This window comes from Heteronotia binoei, chromosome 5 (assembly GCF_032191835.1).
Source record: "Heteronotia binoei isolate CCM8104 ecotype False Entrance Well chromosome 5, APGP_CSIRO_Hbin_v1, whole genome shotgun sequence".
In the NCBI taxonomy this organism is placed as follows: Eukaryota; Metazoa; Chordata; class Lepidosauria; order Squamata; family Gekkonidae; genus Heteronotia; species Heteronotia binoei.
In genome coordinates this window covers 125,198,980-125,212,837 of record NC_083227.1, presented here as the reverse complement: position 1 = coordinate 125,212,837, position 13,858 = coordinate 125,198,980, and the positions used below count along the sequence as shown (strand labels likewise).

The 13,858-nt window shown below is 42.4% G+C and overlaps 1 protein-coding gene across 1 annotated transcript; it reads right to left on the bottom strand.

The window, feature by feature from the left end:
- Positions 1-841: 841 nt before the first annotated feature.
- Positions 842-7,289, bottom strand: RPS14 (ribosomal protein S14). The gene is made up of 5 exons (XM_060240313.1): positions 6,835-7,289; positions 3,633-3,783; positions 2,549-2,710; positions 1,419-1,495; positions 842-951 (listed from the first exon to the last, which is right to left on the bottom strand). The coding sequence occupies exons 1-5, from the start codon at positions 7,199-7,201 to the stop codon at positions 884-886; spliced, it is 825 nt and encodes a 274-aa protein (XP_060096296.1). The 5' UTR covers positions 7,202-7,289; the 3' UTR covers positions 842-883.
- Positions 7,290-13,858: the final 6,569 nt, after the last annotated feature.

Genomic DNA, 13,858 nt, shown 5'->3' with positions numbered 1-13,858 from the left:
TATTCATGTAGTATTCATGCAAGTGGGCTTCAACCAAGGTCAGCTCTAGTTATGCATGGTATGGTGCATCTAAATGCATATCGATGGCACCTGCTACCTGGAATTGCATGGATATATGCTTCTTGAACAGCAGTATTACATCTAGATAACCCCCCCACCAAAGTTCTAACCAAGAAAATGAAATGCTCTCATCCAAATAGGCAGCTACCTTTTAAATTTTCCCCTGGCAAAGCCATTTTTCAGAATTCATTATCCTTAAAACTACTGACCATCCACAACTAATGGATTCTACCCATTTCCTAACTAAATCTATATGAATCTGTAATGTCAATTTCCACAGCAAATTATAGTCAGTTCCCCAGAAACTGATTAAGATAAATAGGTGCAAAGAGGCAGAGGAGGGGGACTTCTTTTCTCTGGGACCTCTGAAACGTGTGGACAATCCCTTAAGGGCACAGTGCTAGAGCTGGGCACTAACCTCTCTAATTCTTAGTACAAAAGCTTTTTGAGAGATCATAAGGGATTTCAGTATTTTCCATCTCTATGTTTATTTATCACCATTATCCTCCTCCCTCTTCAATATTGCCCTATAAAAAAAATACCATCCTATTTGTATCAAGGTATTTTTCTCTTTAGTATGGAACAGCTTCACAGAAAAAAATAACTTGAAAAGCAATAAAACAGAAATGCTTGTGGGAGCTACTAACATAGAGGAAACACTCCCCACAGAGAATGGTTTTCATGTAATTATTGGGGAAAGGCCCAACATCAGCTGAAGGACACGCTTTCATGGAACACCAGAAGCAACTAAACTTGTATGAAAGAACACAGGAGAACAAAGATTTATCAGAAAGCTTTAATGATGAAAGATAACAGCTATTGTTTACAGACGACGACCACGGCGACCGCCCTTTCTGCGGGTGCTGTCCGAGGGGATGGGAGTTACATCCTCTGAGGAGGGAGAGAAAACATTTCACATTCAGAAACAGATTCAAGTTTTGCATGCACATTTCCAACAAGCCAGTCACAAAGTCAGTGGGCAAATAGTTTTTTAAGAACTATTTGAAAAAATACAGAAATCTAGCATTTATAATCTTGACATTAAACAGCGAATGTGGTTTGTGCTACTTCTCCATTTCTAGCTTCGACCACGGAGGATGTGAAAGATGCTACAGCAGCAACTTTAGAGGCTTCATTCCACTTAATCACAACTACCAGGAAAAGCCTACAGTATGGGGGCCAACAAGATTCTTAGAAGTGTATTACTAGGATTATGGAAATAAAGTTTAATATAGGTCACTTCCTTGTGCCCAAAGGCCACCGAATTTATTTGAGTGTATTTTCTCCCACTTTCCTCCTCAGTGACAGATTGTTTGACCTCGGATAGTCTGAAAATACATCTACAACAGATCACTCACCAATACGCCCAATCTTCATGCCAGATCGAGCCAAAGCCCTGAGGGCTGACTGTGCTCCAGGTCCAGGAGTTTTTGTTCTATACAAGATAAAAGAATACAGAATACATTGGTAAAGCATTTATCAATCTCCTATGAACTCCAGCCTTTCCTCATGCGCCTACAGGGAAAAATCGGTTCATGCCCAGGAAAAATTCTAGAATTAATTAAGATTTCTATGCTGCTGTTGCAAGTAAGAGTCCCCAATGCAGTGAACAAAAAATATTTTAAACGTTAGAATAGTATCTAAAATAAGGTATATGTAAAATATTTACACAACTCAATAAAAACACATAGGCATACAAACGCACATTAAAAATACAATCAGGGAGTAGGGTCAGAAAGTTAATGGGGGTATTCCAAACAGGGAAAGAAGTCCTCCCCCACTGACAGAAGACACCAATAGAGGGAGACAAACTGATTCCCCAAGGAAAGGAGTTCCAAGGTTTTTGTGCCAATAGTGAGAAGGCCCTTTATCAACCTGTCACCAGTCTAGTTTCAGATGGTGAGAACATCTGAAGCAAGGCCTCTGACGATTACCAGAGTGGACACGTAAGTTCATATGGGAGAAAGTGACCCTTCAGGGGATCAACAGAGTGACAGCAACCACCATTATGGAAGTGAGGGTTTGGAGGGGCGGGGAGAGGTTGGCTACTGTCTCTTTTTAGGCATTTATGGAGTGGGGGAATGGGGGTCTGGTCTCAATCCTGATGGGACTACAGCAGTTAGAGCATTGGACTAGCAGGAACTGGAACCTCTGTGTACCTGTAAGTTCTCTGTATTGACCATGTTACCAAATGACATACATGTTATTCTCAAAGACAGCAACATTAGCTGGATTTCAATGCATTCAGTGCCAAGACTCTACTTGCTTCTCTAGCCCTGCCCGCGTCTTCAAAGCTTTGTGATATAGAATAATTCCACAAAGGGTTTTAAAAGTTCTAACTGCACAGCAGAGCAACACAGTACACCTGCATACCGAAGTTTATTAAAGACAGCCATTGACTGCTTTAAAAACGTCTACAAAAATAAGAACCACCGGTGTGCACTTTGAGCCAGTTTTATGGTATTAGGTATACAAAAGAGACACATACCTATTTCCACCTGTAGCCCGCAGCTTGATGTGAAGAGCAGTGATGCCCAGTTCTTTACACCTCTGGGCCACATCCTGAGCGGCCAACATAGCAGCATAAGGAGAAGACTCATCCCTGTCCGCCTTTACTTTCATGCCACCAGTCACTCGGCAGATTGTTTCCCTAAGAAGACATAATTAATCAATCCATTAGGAAGGAATCCATGTTCAGTCTCATTTCCACAGGAAACACAAAGTACACAATTATTGTGTGAACTGTAGTTGTCTTCCTTGCCAAACTGTTTACAGAAGCCATAGAGCCATTCCAAAAACTAATTGTGTGTTCTCATTGAATAGTGACAATTGATCAGCTTACAGCTCCCACATCGCTTTTAAGGATAAAACCATCTGGATCTCCCCCCAACACAAAAAAACCCTTTCTCTATTGTCCTTCACTATATATGAAGCCAGCATAAGTATGAGCTATCTTACAATCTTCCCACCATCTAGTGTGCCTGAGCAACTCAGTGGATACTTAACAAGGAGGCTGCAGCATACACTGCAAGGGTCTCTGGTTCCTGCACCCCATCCAAAGTCTCTCCGTGATACTAATGCTGTACCATGTGCTGTGGCAAACTGCACACTCCGTATGTCTAACTAGATGTACTGGGTCTGAGTGAGGCAGTAAAAACTGCCAAATGCTGTATAGCGAGACTCCACAGCCTGTGGCTCACCAAGCCCAGTGCATATCATCAGCCATGTACTGTAGCCTGCCTGGTGCTTGCCAGTCTCCACTATAGGTGGCCTCTGGAAAGCAACCAGAACAAGAGGTTTATAGGGCTGATTGGCTGCTCTCAGTTTAGTAAGCCACAAACTGTACAGACTGTGCTGCAGGAAGCCCTATTTCCTCCACAGCTCCTGATGTCCCCTATTATCCATTCAGTTTATAACCTTATTTGATCTGGAAGGACTGACTAAAAAACAAGGGCATATTAAGTAACCACAGAAATGTAGGTAGGTAGATATGCCTACCCTACATCCTGAACATACAAGTATTTTCCACTTTTAAAAACCATATAAGGACTTCACCAGCATCTGCTACTCACTTGCCAGACAGGTCAGTTACATGAACAAAGGTGTCATTGAAGGAAGCAAAAATGTGACAGACTCCAAACACATTCTCCCCTTCAGCAACCTGTGGTCCCAAGCTGATAACTTGCTCTTCCTTCTTTTCCTTACCCTTACGAGGTGCCATTTCTGTGAAAACAACAACAGATTACACAGATATAGTCTCAGAGGATAATCATGTCAGACTGCAGTAGAACAGCTATATTCAAGTCCAGTAGCACTGTAGAACCCAACAAGACTTTTTGGGCACCAGCCTCTGACACTGTGACTAAGGGAGCATTGACACTCAAAAGCTTATACCCCAAAACCTTTTTGGGCCTCAAAGGTGTTACTGGATTCAAACCTAGCTTATACAGAACATTAGAAACACCAGCAAGTTAAAAATTTATTATATAAAATTAAGGTGAGTTGAGAAGCAGCACGCCATGCTGAAAGAGAAGTAAATAATTCAGGTTGAATTCAGATCAACATGCAGCTGCACAGCAGCCACTATGATAGCAGCTACAAGGGGTATAGTCACAGCTGCTTAATGAAGCATGCAGAATTTTCTGCAGTTTTGACAGGCAATGTACAAGCACCTGGAGCTGATAAATCCCTTCTAACCTGTCTCATCCATACTGCCAGCAACCTGTACCCTTCCCAAGCAACCATCCACACTTGAAGCATCTCAGCTTCTCCTTGCCAGACAGAATGAAAGAAATCATGATTTAGGTAGTTATATTTCCTGTTGCCCACACAGAGAAAAGGAAGAATAGAAAAAAGCAGGTGCTCTCAAAGAGCAAAATGAACACAATCTGTGCAATGACTTCCGGTTTTTGCCAATAAACACAGCCAACTGGGGCCCCTTTAAGCATGAACTAGGGATAGAGGCTCTTGATGTGTCACAGGACCATAGGATAAGGTGTTCACCTCAGCCACATGTACTGGCTACTGGAACCATCAGAAATGCTTCTGTTCATGTTCTACACAAAAAGTGTTTTAAAAAAACCCATGTATACTTCTATGTGCACGTAAGATAACCCTATTTTCTTGATGGCACATCTTGAACCCCCCCCCCTAGTCTTTCTTTTATAAATACAGTACATTTTACAGCCAGATTCCAGGGGTCTCTGCCAAAGACAAGAACTAGTACTTTTGAGATAATAAATGTTTTTCATTGTTAATCTGTAATCATTGTGTAAAGACCTACCATTGATTATTGCATATGTAATATATTTCAACTTCTACAAATAGGTGCACCACCTAAAGACCAGCCAACAGAGTAAACCCGGCTTTCTTGAACAGCAGAATTGTGCCAATTTGTATTGCCTGTTTTGGTCGGCCTCAGCAAGACAGTACACATTTTAAAGGGCAGCTCTGCAGTTTAACTCCACCTGTGAGAGAGGACAGAGTATCCAGAGGTGAGGCCTGTCTCTGGTGATAAGCAGACATAAAAAGACATGGTACTATTTAGTCTGACTCAGGAAGAGGCAGGCTGGTGTGTGTGTAAGTAAGGTTCCAACCTGGTCACTAGGCAACAAAAGCCTGTTTGTAACCTCAAGAATTAAAGAGAATTTAAATTAACATCTTGAAGTCATAACCAGCTTAAATTCAAGAGCCAGGCTTCTCCTGTGATGTCAAGAGATGTCTGCTACTGAACTATTCTTTAACAATAGCTTGTACCTAAGTAAATCTTTGTTGTTTTTATACAACTCCTACCTCAGTGTTCTTGCTCACAAAACTTGCCTCATGGCAGCAACCTCAAAGGCTTTATACCACTACCCTAACCCTTACAACCAAAGGGAAAAAGTAAGGCAAAGAGCCTGGTTTCTTAAAATCCTAAGGATTTTGCCCCTGGGGTTGATTATAGAGACCTGTCACAGAGACCAATTAGTAACCTTATGTATGTCACTTTAGGGGTTTATGCATTAAGCAAGATAACAGATTTCTCAGTGCATTTGCTCCTTAACTATGTAGCACATTAAGCTACTTACTCACTGAAGTTTCATTTTTTTTAATAAAAGAGACACAGACTCAGGATCTACAAAGATCAGAATAAGAATGACTTATCTAAAGAGCTTGGAATCTAGCATCGGATGTGAAATGTAGCAACTTAACTATTATACTTTTCTTTGCTTTAAATAAAGTTTCTAATCTAGCCCATATGGCTGCACAGGAGAAAGTGAAAACATATTAACAGTTTTCTGTTGAAAGACTACAAATTATCTAAGATTCAAAGCATCTAGCTGCACAAAATTCTCTCGTCTACTGCGGAACTCTAAGAGCCATGAGACATAAAACGGAGAATTCTGAGATGAGTGCTGTAAGCTTGTACACAAGCTACTTACACCACACTGCATAGCCTTACACACGTAATACGCTGGCGACGTCTACAACTTTTAAAAAGAAAAAGGAGGAAAGGAAAGGTCCCCTGTGCAAGCACCAGTCATTTCCAACTCTGGGGTGACGTTGCTTTCACAACGTTTTCACCACAGACTTTTTACAGCTTGGTTTGCCATTGCCTTCCTCAGTCTTTTACACTTTCCCCCCAGCAAGCTGGGGACTCATTTTACCGACCTCGGAAGGATGGAAGGCTGAGTCAACCTGGAGCCGGCTACCTGAAAACCCAGCTTCCGCCGGGGATCGAACTCAGGTCCTGAGCAGAGCGTAGGACTGCAGCTTTAGCACTCTGCGCCACGGAGGGCCTAAAATAACAATATCCTACCGGGGGGTGGGGGAACTCATTTTCTAGGGACGAAGCGTGGGATTCTTCGCGCCCAGTGAGCCAAACAAAACGTTCCCCTTCCCAAATCATCTCAGCTCCTCAAAACATTTTCTTGCTACAGAGAAACGGGCAATCGGGCCTAATGGCAGAAGGCTCAGTCACAAGCTCATGAGGCGGCCATGGCCGAAGTCATCACCGTTCAGCCTCTGTTCCTCCCATAATTAAGATGTACGAGCAAAAAATAATCAGTAAATCGAGACCAAAGTAAGTTTAAAATAAACAAGTGCGGGGCCCACCCAAATGTGCCTTGCGTGAACTAGCCTCGTCGCCACTCCGCGGACGCCCTCTTCCCCCCCGACCCTCAGCGCCTGCTCTACACAGCTGGGTCAGGGGAACACACCAAGAGAGGGCAGGTGGGGGAGGACTGCCCGGATAACGAGGATGGGGACGGATGAAGGCTCCCCCCAGCCACTTACTGAAGCGTCCCTGCAGGCAGCGACCAGCACCGGAAAGGAAGAGGCCGGCGTCACGGGGCCAGAGGTCACCTCGTATCACCCGGAAACTGTTCTTCGGAGGAAGGAAGGTCACTTCCTCCACATGAGGTTTATGTTTCGTTTCGTCATCAGCCGAGTTCAAACAGCTTGAAATTTTAGCGGAGGTCGGTGGACAAAAATGGGAGGAATAAGCGAAGACAAAAAAGACATGACCCATCCAAAGATGGCGCTGGGAGTCACTGAAGCCCTCTCCAAAGATGGCGATGATTACCCCGCGCGCATACGCACAAAAAGGCAGAGTGCGAGCAAATATATGCCCGTGTATTCTTATCGCTTTGCCTTTCAACATAAGATATTGTACATGTATGACTTTTTTAAGGCGTGCCACCAGCACCTCGTCCTGCAGGGGTTGGCGGTATTCAAGTTTCGCCTGCCAGACCTAAACATGGAGACAGAGAGGGGAGTACGATTGCCCGCCTCAAAGATGGCAACTCGGCAAACATTTGAATCGCTCGCAGAGCAGGCAGGGCGGCTTCGCTTGAGAATGACTGAAGCGCGGAGCCCCTTCTCCATCTGAAAGCCGAATAGCTGCGGTGTGCAATGTAAAATTTCAAAAATGAATGTGAACAATGCATTTTCAGATAGTGTGGGTTAATGGTACCAGACAATTCTACCCTTACTTGACATTTAGCAATGGATTTATTTCTGCCTAATACTACGATGCATATAGTTGTGCAGATGCACCTGATGGGTCTGTTTGAGGATTTCTATGGGAAAAACGTAGTGTTTATAACTGGATCTTCAGATGACTGACTATACCTACTGAGCAAAAACTTCCTTTGCCTCTGACATAAGCCAGTCCTGAACACCTTCATCCTATAGATGATATACTGTGACAGTAATACCGACTTTATATGCATAATTATTTACATGTGTATTTAAAATCTGTTATCAACTGCACAGTATTAATCAAAGAGGTTTAATGCTTAACATTATGAACACCCATTTCTACAATAAAACATGGACTTTGGTATCAGAGCTTGCAATAAACCCAGATGCCAATTTTGCTGTCACATACACCCAGACAACGCAATCACTGGACCTAAGAACATCAACTACACCATCTCAGACTTATTTACATGCTTATAATATTTTCTACATAGGGCAAGCAGGTCAAACCCTATGGCAAAGGATTAAGGGACACAAATCTGACACCAAGAATCACAAGACTGAAAAACCTGTGTAGAACACCTCAGTCTTCCAGGATATGCAGTGGGTGACCTCTAGGAAGCTGTTTTGTTGATAAGGAACTTCAAGAACAGACTAGAAATGGAAATTGCTGAGTTGCAAGTTATAACAACCCTCAGAACAATGGAATCCCCAGGACATAACAGGGATATTGGTTTCTTATCTCACTATATACGCTAACCTCATTCAGCCCTTACATCTGTATTCTCACCAATCCTCCATTAGGACCTTTTTATTTTATCTCTTATTTGGAATAATAGAATAGTAGATTGTAATCTATTAGATTAGAGTAGACGAAACTGGAATGTATTTCTCTCATCTGCGGACAGGAGATAAATCTACACAGCAAATCACCCCACTTTAAAGAAGAAGTTGCTGTAAAATCATCTCCATGCTTAAGAGAAGACAGGTGGCAGGGTCTCAGTTAATTACTCTCACCATTTTACAGTTAAGAATATATCATTCTCCAATGACATATTTATTTTCTTCACTGTTTTTGCCCCAGAATTGAACCCAAACAAATAGTTATCATATAAGCTTACCATATTATTCCTGTTTGATCTTCCAATTTGTTAAACATCTTCATTATGATGTATGATAATTTACTGCTCATCTGCTACCTGTGCATATGGATTGATAGTTTCCAGTTTTGTTTCTGTCTCTGTCTTGACTCTAATTGGCCCTCCCTACCCTCTCTCTACCTATATGTAATCATTGAAGAAATTTGGTTTCACTGTATCTGAAGAAGTGTCCTTGCACAAAAGTATATACTTTGAATAAAACTTTGTTGGTCTCAACTTTGCTCTACAATAATAAGTATTTAGGATCTTTAGAGCCAAATTTGACACCAGGAGACCAGTGAACAATTCTCCAACTTTTCCAAAAGTGTAAACATGGTGCCTGTTAGAAAAGTTTGTTATTGAGTTCTGGCTTACCGTAAATTAAGCATCATCTATGAGCATCCCCAATATACCTTCTAGTAGAATATCTCATTCTTTCTAAGTCAGTGAAAGATTTTCTAAACTGTTCAGAAGTACCATAACATCCAGCCAGGGCAAGTCATCTACTGCTACTAACCCCCTCCCCCCAAAATAGACTTCATAAATTAGGCATTCAGTGGAGTTTAAAAGCGGTTTCAATTACTTTAAATGCAGGAAATGGAGCAACCAGGAATGTGGGCCAAGAAACAAAATGTGTACTCAGTTCCAGTCTCTTTATTACCTTCTTCCATTTGCTCAAGACAAGGTATTACATGCCATTTATCTTTTGAGAAGCTTTGCCAGGTGATTTTACAGCAGGAAGGAACGATTGCACTGACACCTCTCATTCATCTGGAACAAATCTTCTTCATTAGTTTCCTCTAATTTTAAGAGAGAGATTTGCCAAACATTTCAAAAGGACCTTTAAAATATCACTGCAGTGTGTGATGTTCCTTTCATTCAGGTTGTCACAGCTTGACAGTTCTGGATGGATATATGAGTGGGAACCCATGCTGATACAAGGAAACACTGATTGGTGGACATAAATGGGCACTCTTCCTTTCCCCATTTCTTTGAACATGAAGTAGCCGTACTTTAACACACCAGCTGTCATTTAATATTGGATGGGGGCTAGGAAGAACCTGAAAGTGAACAACAACAACAAAACCGTGCAGAAGTAGTTCTTTTTAAAAAACTAGGATCAGTTTTCCTGTAGTCATAAATGACAATAGTCAAACTAGTTAAACGGGATTAAGTTGTTCCTCTTGAAAACAAAACAGGGCCTTTAAAATATATTAATGTATTTATACATAGCTTTTCCCCCCGTCATGGTGATCCAAAGCCACTCATAACAGTACAGTGGTTGGAATCTTCATACTGGCATGGAAACTCAATGGATGACCCTGGACAAGTTGTTTTCTCTCAGAATAATCTGCCTCTTAGGTAGATCCAGGTGGGCAGCCATGTTGGTCTGAAGCAATAAAACAAAGTAGGAATCCAGTAGCACCTTTAAGACCAACAAAGTTTTATTAAGAATGTAAGTTTTCTCTATTGCTGATATCTCGGGATGCTTGCCAGCTTTGAACCCCTTCAACCCATGCTTTCCCCACCATTCCAGTTAGGGCCTAACCAGTGCTACCAGGCCTATTTATGCCTCATCTCCTCTGACTATGCAGAGCAGGCAAAAAAAGCCCCCCCCCTATGACCAATTTGAGTGAGGTCCAAACAATTCCTGCCCAGCCCTATAACTGGCAACTAGCTAATCCCACATGATCTTAACTAGAGGGTGGGTGGGGAGCTAGTGCTGGACCAGAATGGTCAGGGATGGTGGCAGCTGCTAGACCTGGTTGGCCAGCCCCTTCCTGATTGGTCAAGAGCCAATTTGGTGTAGTGGTTAAGTGTGCGCACTCTTATCTGGGAGAACCGGGTTCAATTCCCTACTCCTCCACTTGCACCTGCTAGCATGGCCTTGGGTCCGCCATAGCTCTGGCAGAGGTTGTCCTTGAAAGGGCAGCTGCTGTGAGAGCCCTCTCCAGCCCCACCCACCTCACAGGGTGTCTGTTGTGGGGGAGGAAGGTAAAGGAGATTGTGAGCCGCTCTGAGACTCTTCGGAGTGGAGGGCGGGATATAAATCCAATATCTTCTATCTTCTTCTTCTTCAGCTCTCCTTCGCTGAGCCTGAATAGGCTCTCCCCACCCTTGTGATCCCATCCAAGAGAGTGGGAGATGGGCATTTGCTAGCGGCTGCACAATAGCCACCACCAGTTTTGCCCACCTACTCCTCAAATTAAACACACATCTCTCTGTAGGAACATAAGGACTGATGAAGTGTGCATGCACACGAAAGCTTACATTCTGAATAAAACTTTGTCAGTTTTCAAAGTGCTACTGGACTCCAACTTTGTTCTACCTCTTAGGATTGTTGTTGGGAGAAAAAGGGGAACACAATGCTGTAAATCATTTTGGGTTTCCATCATAGAGAAAAGCAAGATATACATAAATAAGATCATTTTGCCTCCATTTCATCCTTGCAACTACCACCTTATGAGGTAAGTTAGACTAAAAGAGAATGAATGGCCTAGAAGCGCCTAGTGGGGGAATCAAAACTGAGTCAGACCTTGGTCTGACACCAATCAGTACCCCATATTTTCTCTTTCTATAGGCTATGTTCCAAATCTCGCTTATGCATCAGAAGATTTCAGCAAACCTGTCCCAAAATTGGAATCACTGGATCTTGCTAAAAGGATTTAAGGCTGATGTGAGGGGGCAGTGAGGTCTGCCATAAGTGTATTCAAATGTGCATTCAGTGTGCATTCAAATCAATGCATGTTTAAGCAGAAGTGAGTCCCAATGTGGTCAGTGGGAACTGATTCCAGTCTAGGTATGTATAGTGTGTATAGGTGTGTATGTGTAAGAAACCTTTAGTTTTCCAATTGCTGATCTACAGGGCAAAATGGACATACTGAATGCATCAGTTCAGGACATGGTGTAGAGGTAGGGTTGCCAGCCTCCTGGTGATGGCTGGAGTCCTCCTGCTATTGCAAGTGATCTCCCTTGGAGAAAATGGCTGCTTTGGGAGGTGGACTCTGGTATCATATCCCATTGAAGTCTCTCCCCAAACCCTGCCCTCCCAGGCTCTGCCCCCAAATGTCCAGATATTTCCCGACCTGGAATTGGCAACCCTGTGTAGAGGGCATATGACTGCCTTGGGATTGGCAGCTTAGTAGTGGAGCAGCAAGTGGGGGCTGACCAGTTAGCTGAGTGTGTGCTGCAGAAATGGCACACTTAAAATCATTGCCAAACACACATTGGTCTTCTTACACTTAAAATGTCTTCTGAACAGCAATCCTTGCTGCTAACCTTTCCCAAAGGTGTATGTCTCTTAGTGTTAAAGAGATTTCTATTAAAACAAAATAGGAATAGAATACAATTAATATTAAATGAAGTCCCAAGGAGACAACTCATAGCGCAGCTATAGCCTTCTTTTGAAAATTTATATGTGTTGGAGGTATTCAAGAATTATGAAACAGTATGTGGGGATTTAATGCATGCAATAATTCTACTGAACATTTTCTCTTCAGGATCCAATTGGTGAAGATTTTAATCCACACACCTCTCTGTGGGAACATAAGGCTATTGCTCTGAATGGCACAGCTTTTGTGAAGAGAATGACTGCCATTATTTCTTCTGAGACTGCCATTATTTCTTCCTTAAGCAGTTACTACGGGGAGACTTCTTTGGTTCCAATGAAATATATATACACACACACACACACACATAACGAATATATATATAATGAAGTTTTATACTAATAGTGCAGTCTTCAACAGAGTTTTACCCTTCTACAACCATTTACTTGTATGGACTTAGAATGGTGTAGTTCTGTTCAGGATTGCACAACAGGACAGCTTAAAGACAATTTCCTAGGGATGCTGGCCTTCAGGTGGGACCTGGGGATCCAGTGGAATTACAGTTCATCTCCAGATTACACAGATCAGTTTCCCTGGAGAAAAATGGATGTTTTGGAGGATGGACTCAATGATATTGTCCTACAGTGAGGTCTCTGCCTTCTCCAGGTTCCATCTACAAATCTCCAGGAGTTTTCCAAACTGGATCTTGCAATCTTCCCACCCACCCCCATCCCCTGTCCATAGCCAGGGGAAATCTGGCAACCCTAATCCTGGAAATATGGATATAGCCTGATTCAGTCTTTGAAAAGACTTAGACTAGAATTAATCCTGAGGCTGGTTTTGGGGAAAAGTGCCTACCAGGAAGAGCTAAATACTGATTGAAGTCAGAGCTGAGGGTACTTTTCAGAGCATTCTTTGGTAAATGAGAGTGTTTTGAGTTTTGCGTATGCATTAGTGCCATTGACTTTGAGTGGCTCAAAGCTATGATTAAGGCAGTTGAAATGTGTATCTCTGATCTGCCATGTCAACCCAAGATTAGGGATGGGCACGGAACATGAAAATGGTGGTTCGGTTCAGTTTGTGGTAATAATAATAATAATAATAATAATAATAATAATAATAATAATAATAATAATAATAATAATAATAATAATAATAATAATAATACTTGGTTCGTTGGGTTGCCAAAATGAGTGGTTCATTTTGATTCATTTTTTTTCAATTTCCTAAACAATTCATGGGTCATTGTTTTGTTTGGTTCAAGAAGGCATAGAATGGACCCTAAGTGGGCTAGAGACGCCAAACTTGCAGCAAACTCTTCAACGGATTCTACCAGCTCTCCACATTTGGTGTGAATTGGATTGGGTGGGGCCAAACTATAGCCACCCAAAGCAGGCTAACTGCTCTCAGAGAGTATGCCAAGCTGGGGAAAGAAAGGGAAGCAGCCCTGTAGCTTCTGGTGGGTTTCACCCCCAGGAAGCTTGGAAACTGACCAGACCCTGCACCTCTGCTCTCTCATTCACTGCACTTCTGTTCAATTTCCAGTGAAACTGACTAGAAGCTACTGGAGGCCACTGTGGCGTCTAGTCAGTTTCATTGAAAACTGACCAGAAGCACAGGTCACTGGGAGAACAGGGAATCATGCTTGTGCCAGGCTGTCTGGAAAAATGAAGCAAACATGAGCCAAACAACATGCCAAGAAAAAAGACCAGTTCGTTTCATGTTTGGGTGCGGTGGGGTCAGATGAACCAGTTTGGAATGAACTACAAATCAGCCGGTTTTAGCATAAATCATGGTTCATGGTTCGATTCATGTCCATCCCTACCCAAGACTTAAAGCCACTAGGTGAATGGTGTTATTTCTATTATT

Coding starts and splice junctions, on each gene's coding strand:
- RPS14 (XM_060240313.1), bottom strand. CDS start 7,201: ATGTTGAAAGGCAAAGCGATAAGAATACACGGGCATATATTTGCTCGC. Junction 2,711..3,632: donor GTAACTGACCTGTCTGGCAA/GTGAGTAGCAGA, acceptor ATGTCTTCTTAG/GGAAACAATCTGCCGAGTGA. Junction 952..1,418: donor CATGAAGATTGGGCGTATTG/GTGAGTGATCTG, acceptor CTCCCTCCTCAG/AGGATGTAACTCCCATCCCC.